The sequence below is a fragment of the Cyanistes caeruleus genome, chromosome 16 (assembly GCF_971803275.1).
Source record: "Cyanistes caeruleus chromosome 16, bCyaCae1.hap1.1, whole genome shotgun sequence".
Lineage (NCBI taxonomy): Eukaryota > Metazoa > Chordata > Aves > Passeriformes > Paridae > Cyanistes > Cyanistes caeruleus.
This window is the reverse complement of record NC_141716.1, coordinates 7,440,335-7,448,218: the sequence shown is the minus strand read 5'-3', so window position 1 is coordinate 7,448,218 and position 7,884 is coordinate 7,440,335. Positions and strand designations below refer to the sequence as shown.

General features: G+C 43.7%; 1 protein-coding gene across 14 annotated transcripts in view; it reads right to left on the bottom strand.

The window, feature by feature from the left end:
* Positions 1-567: 567 nt before the first annotated feature.
* The window catches only part of TPX2 (TPX2 microtubule nucleation factor), a 14,242-nt gene continuing 6,925 nt past the window's right edge, over positions 568-7,884 (bottom strand). For 3 of the 14 annotated variants that reach the window (XM_023939750.2, XM_023939751.2, XM_023939752.2), the window contains exons 6-18: positions 7,700-7,750; positions 7,445-7,567; positions 6,884-7,014; positions 6,415-6,572; positions 5,828-5,999; positions 5,559-5,697; positions 4,887-5,103; positions 4,563-4,661; positions 3,723-3,899; positions 3,455-3,601; positions 2,794-2,905; positions 1,952-2,139; positions 568-1,510 (exon numbers count right to left, since the gene is read on the bottom strand). In XM_023939750.2, coding sequence (XP_023795518.1) covers positions 1,400-1,510; positions 1,952-2,139; positions 2,794-2,905; positions 3,455-3,601; positions 3,723-3,899; positions 4,563-4,661; positions 4,887-5,103; positions 5,559-5,697; positions 5,828-5,999; positions 6,415-6,572; positions 6,884-7,014; positions 7,445-7,567; positions 7,700-7,750 — 1,825 coding nt within the window. In that variant the 3' untranslated portion in view covers positions 568-1,399. Of the gene's footprint in view, positions 1,511-1,951; positions 2,140-2,263; positions 2,906-3,454; positions 3,602-3,722; positions 3,900-4,562; positions 4,662-4,886; positions 5,104-5,558; positions 5,698-5,827; positions 6,000-6,414; positions 6,573-6,883; positions 7,015-7,444; positions 7,568-7,699; positions 7,751-7,884 lie in introns of all 14 variants that reach the window. The other 11 variants (XM_023939753.2, XM_086853082.1, XM_086853083.1 and 8 more) reach the window with 5 other exon arrangements.

The following is a 7,884-nucleotide window of genomic DNA, read 5'->3' as shown; positions in this document are numbered from 1 at the left end:
GTGTGGGTGGCTTTTCTCCTCTTAATCCCAGCACTGAAGTTTGAGGCTGGTGCACTTTAAAACACTCTTGTAGAGACCACAACTGTTCCACAATGATATCTCTTGAGCATCACACGTTTTAGGATAATTCCTGCAGAAACATCATCCCTCAGGTACAATAAATGTTCATCTTGGAATTTAGGTCTCTAAGGACTTTCTTCCACTGTTACCTCTCTCAGTCTAGGAGTAGAAAATAGCAATTGTTTGGTGTGTTTTGGCAAGAATGGGACAGCACCTTTAACCACCCCCTTTGCTGGACTCTAACACCAAGTTTGAACTCTTTTTCACCCAAAAATCTGAATAAAAAGCTGCACACTCTGGGAATACTTCAACAGAATCTTAATTCAGATGAAATAATAAACAGTATTTGCTATAACCACCAAACAAGAAAGTTTGTCCAGTCAGGATAAATTAATTCTCAATTTCAGCTTTCCCCCCCACCTCTTCTAAGCAGCACAACAGTAGCAAGCAGCCCCACTCACAGGTTATCAGCAAAACAAAGGTAAGAAATCACAGCACAATATTAAGTAAGAAATAATAATTAAAACTTTAATCTAGATCCACTCTTCACAATACCAGCAGTTTTGTCCTCCAGGACATTTGAGCACTTGGGCTATATTCATCTCTGCTCACTGCCCAAACTGGCCAGAGAGGCTGATGGCTCTGTGGCCAAGAGACCTGTACTGGCAGGAGCTGGGGCAGCAGCTCACAGCAAGTCACTTGCCAGATAAATGGTTCCCCAAATAGAAGCACTTCAGCTATAAAACAGCAAGATGGTTTAATGCTCTAATATACACAAAGAACTACTTTTAAGAATGGACAAGATTTATATCTGTGGTCATCTAAACATTAACAAGGAAGGCCAGACCCACACTACAGCGGCTTGAAGGAACCCCACTTAACACAATTCAAGCTAAATGAAGACTACAGGCTGAAAAATAGACAGTTGAAAATATCACTTAGTGTACAAACACAAAACAGCTCTGCCAGATGCACACATCTGCATGGTCAGTCTTTACCAAAAACTCTTCTGCAGGAAAGGGCTTCACTAGCCAGAGACAGCAAGCAGATTAGGAATTTTTATTTAGTTAGGTACACAATATGTATATCAAAACACTATCAATATGCAATATCAAAACTTGGTTTAGTCTCTAGAGAAGACAGGGTCTGGATACACAGTGAGGCCAGGAGGCACTGCTGAAATGCCATGGGCTCAGGTGGAGTTTAACTACTCCGTACAACAATGGAACCAAGCACAGGAGTTCAGACTGAGCAGTCTTGGAAAAACAACTGCTCCCTCTCTCCTACCAAGGGAGTGGAGAAGGATGAGATCTCCCTTCAGTTATCACGTGGATGCTCATCAGCATCGGAATCTGTCTGAGAAGTTGGGAGACTTTGGCATAGTCAGTGGTTGATCACTGGGCTTCACTTCTACACTGCGGTATTTGCGTATTGGGTTTGCCTTGTGAACCTGTGAAAAAATAAATATAAGAAAGGGCAAAACAAAACAAATGGTTGCAGTTATGATGAATTTTTCAGGTGAGCTGTGGTTGAGGTGAAGGCAGGTATCTGCCTGAAACCACCACACCACCCTGGGCACTGGAGTGAGGTAGTGAGAAAACACACAGCACATGCTGGGGTTGTGGGTTTTACTTAGATGATTCTGCTTTGATAACTACACATGTGCAGCTCCAAAACTCAGCCATCTCAGCACAGCTGCCTTCTTTGTTTGCACAGTTTTGTAGGTTCAGGTTTTTTAAACCAGTTGTGAAGTTAGTGAGTCATCAATTTGCAAAAGGGAACCTTGAAAAGGCAGTTTTAGCACAGCTCAACTGTGACATTAGCTCCGTAAAGATGTTCCCACATTCCTTTGGGTTACTTTACAGCCTTTGCTCAGAAACAGCTCACTTACCATTTCTTGTCTCAGCTTAGCAACTTCTTCCTTTTCACGCTCCTCTTGTTGCTGCCTGATCTGCTCCTCATACCTCTCCTTTAAGGCTTCTGCATCTGCCAATCGCTTTTCAAATTCTTGCCGTTCTTTTGCTCTTCTTTCTGTTGCCAGCTCAAAGCTTTCAGGAACTACAGAACCAGAAAGGCTCTCTAAGTTTAGAAATAGAGGAGATAACATTGGTTCAAAGACCATCAGGTAAAGCAGAGCAGTACTAATGCCAATGGAAGACTCCCTTTGGAGAGCTTCCCCTTGGCAAGGGTGGTTAGTAGATACCTCCAGGCTTCAGGAAAAGAGAAAACTTTACTCCCAGACGTAAGCAGTGTTAATGCAGACGTCACCCCATCATGGGTGTTCTCATGGGAGGGAGCAAGCACACAATTGTTAGTACAAACAAGATTTTGGCTGGTTTTATGCTCTACAAATCTCAGCCTACCCAAGCAGTAGATGCCTTCAACTCATTAGAAACGGGAGGGAAAGAGTGACAGCGCTGCAGAAATGCCAGCTGTCTCTGCAGGGAGCTCCTCACATTCTCAGTACCCTTATCCTGAGCTGGCACACATCAATCATCTGCCAATTGCAGCAGAGCTGCTAAATACAGCTGCCATGCTGGAGCAAGACAGAGGGGTGGAGAGGAAATCCCCCTGCTCCCAGGGGATACAAGCTGTTAGGCAATTAGTTGATTAAATGCAAGGCACTATTGGCTGTGTTGATGAAGAAGAGGCAACAGCCAGAAAAGACATCACTTAATTGCATCAGTTCTGAGCTACCAGCCAAGCCCATGTAAAAAGTGCTTGCAACTCTACCTGAGAGCATCTTATGTTCCTTTTTGGGCACAAAAGGCTCCTGGTACATCACTGTGTTGGGTCGAGCCTTAAAGCATGCTGCCTCTTTTTGCCTTTGCAAGTCTTCTTTAAGCTGCAAGAGAAGAGAGCATGTCAAGTGCCAGGCAGAAAGAGACTGTCTCCCTGTGACCCAGACTCTGGCACTCCCTACACTGGAAAAGCCATGCTGATTTAGTCAAACAATTTCCACATAATATTATATTAAAGCCAAAAAGTGGTGTCACTTCTTGCCTGACAGTTGCTTTGCCAATAATAGCCTGAAGAAAGTTTCAGGTGCCCACTGCAGACTTCACATGAGAAAAGCAGTATATTATTTATGTGTCAATAAACTCCTGGAGGTAGTCAGCAAATGGATTCAGCTGCACAGAGCTACTGCTTAGAAAACACCCCACAGCTGTTCATACAGTTGTGGTGAATGCCATAATTTACTATGAAGTGAGAAAAATAAAAGCAAACCATTGACCAATCCTTAACCCATAGCACAAGTCTCATGCCAAGTACTGAAAAATTCCTTGCTCCAACCCAGCTACTGATTCAATTCAAGGGGGACAGTTTCTGTAGTCAACCACAACTCCACCAGCTGCTTTAAGTCTGGTCATTCCCAGTATACTTTTCATTCTACCTGCTGTTTCCAGCTCTGGAGCTTGGCAGCTCCCCGTTCATCCACCTGCAGATGGAATGGTTCAGGCTGAGTTGGGGTTTTGACCTTCTTTTCTGGCAGTTTAACTTGGTCAAAGTAAGGCAGAGGCAACGCTTTGAACTTTGGCACCTGAAATAAACAACTCAAAATATTTCTTGTCCTTTCCTTGGAAGTTTAATGGACAACAGCAAATCCTGTCACACTCTTTTTACTGAAAAGAGTGGATTCCAAGGTAGCTTTTCACTCTTACCTCTTCCTTCTGTAGTTCTTCTATTTTTTTCTCTTTTTGTATTTGTCGCTCTCTGTCCCGGGCATCGAAAGAGAAGGGGCAAACTTCCACATGCCTCTGCTCTGGCATTTTGGGTTTGAAGGGCACTCCATAATGTGGCATAGGATTAGCTTTGATCACAGCTGCCTCCTCTTTTTCCTAAAGGGATATTAGCTTTAGCATCTGATTTTTTTATTTTTGTACAGACTGCAACTGCCAAACAAAGCCACAAAGAGCTTTGAATGAGCTCCTTTAATAAGGGACACAACAGGGTCACGCTAACAGAGGACACTGCAAAAATTAGGAATCCAAGAAGTACCAATTTACTGGCATCCTGAACCACAGGCCCAATTCTTCCTTTTTTGAAACCACTCTCAATTCTCATCCAAATTAGACTAATTATTTAATATCCTCTTGACAAGAAGGAAAGGAAGAAGGATGCGAAGCTTTCAGAATCCTGCTCCCCACCTCAGGGAGAAGAAAGGTCATGTGTAATATCTGCCTTCAGTGACAGAATAGGGAAGGATGAGAAATGTAAGCAGTTCTCTTTCTTCATTCATAGCAGCGACACATCAGAAACCCTCATCAGTGCCCTAGCATTTAAATTATTTCATTTTTAATGAGAATTCAGTTTCTGTAAAATGACTGGCAATAACCAGATTGTTTGAAGCGAATGGCACAGGCAAAGGTAACCAGTGGAGGAACTGCTCACAGGAATGAAGGAAGGGGCTTCCAGCCTCAGAGCATCCCACCCACATCCAGAGGCACGGCAGGCACTGCAGTGAGACCTGGGCCTGGCTCCAGCCTCATCACAACTATTACCTTTCTTTCATCTCTGCCAGATACACGGGTCCTGCTTCTCAAGGTAAAGGCTGGAGACTTGGGGACTGTAACAGGAAGTATTTTCTTCTCTGGAACACCCTGTTCAGAAGAGCCAGTAAGGAGTTACCCAAGGCCAAGTGCCAAGGAAATGCCTCAGAGAAACAACCTGACAAGCACAGGACACACCTGCTGCGGTTCTTACCTAATGACAGACACTGTTTACTAAGATCATCAAACACATAATTCAACATGGCTACAGAAAATTTGAAGCTTACTGCCACCTGAGGTCCAATTCCTAAGGCTGAGTGTTATTAAACTTCTCACCACAACATCCTCCAGGATTTTTGTGGGACATGGCCTGGAATGGAATTCGAAGTGCTCTTCTTCCTGCTGCTTCTTACTCTCACGCTCCTGAATCCTTTTTTCTATTTCCAACTGAAAGCCGATGGGTTGGGTGAGTTCCTTCACAGAGGGTTTCTTGGGCAGGAGGGGACCACCCTCAAAGATTTTGGGATTGACTTCTCGTGCTTTGAATTTGTACCTATGCAGGAACAATGGAAACAATCACATTTGTGTACATTGTACATTAGTGTGCAGCTCTAGCTAGCAATTCTTCCTCTGCCTTCAAAACAGCAAGATTAATAAGAAAAATCTTATAGATTGTTTTTCTAGAAATCCAAACCTTTGCCTAGAGGCGAGTTTTGAAGTGCATGCAGGCTGCATTGCTATATTGGGTTTGCTTTACTCATCACAAGCTGTACTCAACCCAATATGAGCTATCCTAAGAGCACTTTCTCCAGAATGAATTGTTTATATTTCACTTCCCTACAATCAGAACTAAAGAATTATGAACAAACTAAAGCAATCTCAGTCGTGCATGCTACTCATTCTTTTACACAAAAAGGGTATTTCAGAAACGTGCCATTTTGGAATCTGAAAAATATTTCCAGTCTCGTACAATCATCCCCTGGAGGATTAGAGTAAGCCTTTACTTACTGTTGAATTTTCTCTATTTCCTCTGCTTCTAAATCTGCAGCAGTTTTGCAGGTGACAGGTCTCAAGCGCTGCTTTGTTCGCAGCACTGGAGTTTTGGGGTGTGTGAGCTGAGCCTTCACCGGCTTTTTTGAAACTGAGCCTACAAATTCAAGTCACAGAGACCAGCAGTTAATGGCAAGGCCTGCAACAGACACATGCCATTTGTTCAGAGTAGTCAAAGCATCTCTTGCTCTACCACCACGTCTGTGGACATAGCCAGAACCACTCACCTTCCTCAGATTTCCTGCTCCTCAAATGGTAACGAGGGGGTGTGCGTTTTTGGAATGCTTCTACCTGCTCAGCAAAGGACACATATTCTGTTGTAGCTTCTTCAAGTTTTCTTTTTTTTCCCTGGGACAGATTGAAAGGTTTGGGAACAGTGGGTCCCTTTGGCACTCGCACCTGGAGACAGAAAACCAGACTCAGAATGGCCAGGAGGCTTCGATGACATTTCCTTTCCCCACTGACGCACAATATCTGTCCCTTCCTCTCACTGAAAAGAAGGTAACACCTCACATTAAGCACAAGTGTTCACAGTCTGAACATGCACAAGTTATATTGGGAAACTGTATTGAGCACATTAAAGCACAAAGTGGAATGACTGGAAGATCTGACATTAAAGGGCTCCTTTTTCCACAAGGTTTCTTTTGAGTCTTGTGGCAACACAGACACACAGGAAGTTTGCAGTCACATTTGCACAACACCTGCTTCTCCTGTGGTAACCTCTCTGTGGGTATCAGCCCAAGCATTGCACAACCAGAAGGGAGGTGATGGTAAGAATCAGCAAGCTGAGTGCTGGCAACACTCTGGCTCTCACCGGAGAAGGGGGATGCTTCCTCAGTACTGCTGCAAAATCCAGTTCCTTGTATTCATTCCCAGGCTGGCTTTCCACATTCTGTTTAATTCTAGTCTCCGTGCAGAAATGGAAATCAATTGGCTTTGTTACTTGACCAACAGGTCTCTTCATGGGTTGTCCTAGAGGAAAAAAATATGTAAGGACTGGAAACCTTTTGCTGTGGGGTAGGATTTGCAGAAAAAAAAAACAAAAAAAACCCATTAAATTTCTAACATCCAGGTAAGCTTTTAGAGAACTCATCTTTAACTTTTCAAAACATAACCAAACATACCTGTTTCCAGGCAGTTTAGGGGCTAATCTACATTAAAAGGCTCCTAATATTTATTTCAAAGTCTGGAATGCTTGTTTTCAAAGGTACTTGCACAGCTCTGTGCAGCACTCTCCAGCTGAACCCAATGCAGCTTCATTTGGCAATTCAGGCAGAGCCCACCTGCTCCAGCAATAGCTGCTTTCAGAGACTCCTCGTTCTTTTTCCGCAGCTCCATAACCTCCTGCTGCAACTGCTGCATCTTTTCCAGCTCCTGCTCCTCTGTACTCTTCAGCTTGCCAGGTTTGGTCCTCCTGCAGAAGCACATTAAAAACTAAGACATGCCTTCCTGCTTCCCTGGTTATTACCTACCATGATGTTAGTGCAAGGAACATGCTTATCTGCACACCCTCACTGCAGAACCATCGTCAGCTACAAAACCATGCTCTTAGAAGGTTTTGTTTGTTCAAGAAATCTCACAGCTAACTGCTATCATGCAGACCCACTTGCTGTGTGCATTCTTGATCCATTAGGAAGAATAACTTTTTTCTCAAAAGAAAAGCAGAAGTTTTCCTGTGCACAGGTTCAGCTGTTGAAGTACATTTTATCCTAATATTGTTGCCTTGATCCAGTGTTTACTAAATGTGATACCATCACATGCTAAGTTGAAGCTGAAAACACTCAGCCAGGACTGTCACCTAAATCAACTGTGATTAGCACACAAGTCACAAGAAAGCCACGTACTTCAACATTGTTGGCGTGGAGGGCATGGTCAGTTTGCTTTTCCCTCTCTCTGGGGAGAGGCCAGGATCCTGCAGGGGCTCTGTCTCTGTGGATTCTTCTGTCACCTTCTCTCTGCTACCAGAACTAAGAGAAAAAGTTATTAGGACAAACCCCTTAATTAACTGTGCCCTAAAGAAATGATCACCTGCAGGTCTCACCACTATGCATAACATCCCAACACCTGGTGAGGTCTAAGGTATGCCATGCTGGCCTTACCTCATCCCAGGCCCAGGTATAGACCATGCAGCTTTCCCCAGTAGTCTAAGGCTGCAGAAGGGAATATGAATTACTGAGTTTTTGGAACTTCTCTGGAGAAGGGAGGTACACTGTAGATCATCGAGGTATAACGGTATTTCAAAGATCACACTTCAATTTCCTGACCTCAAGCTTATCACCATATG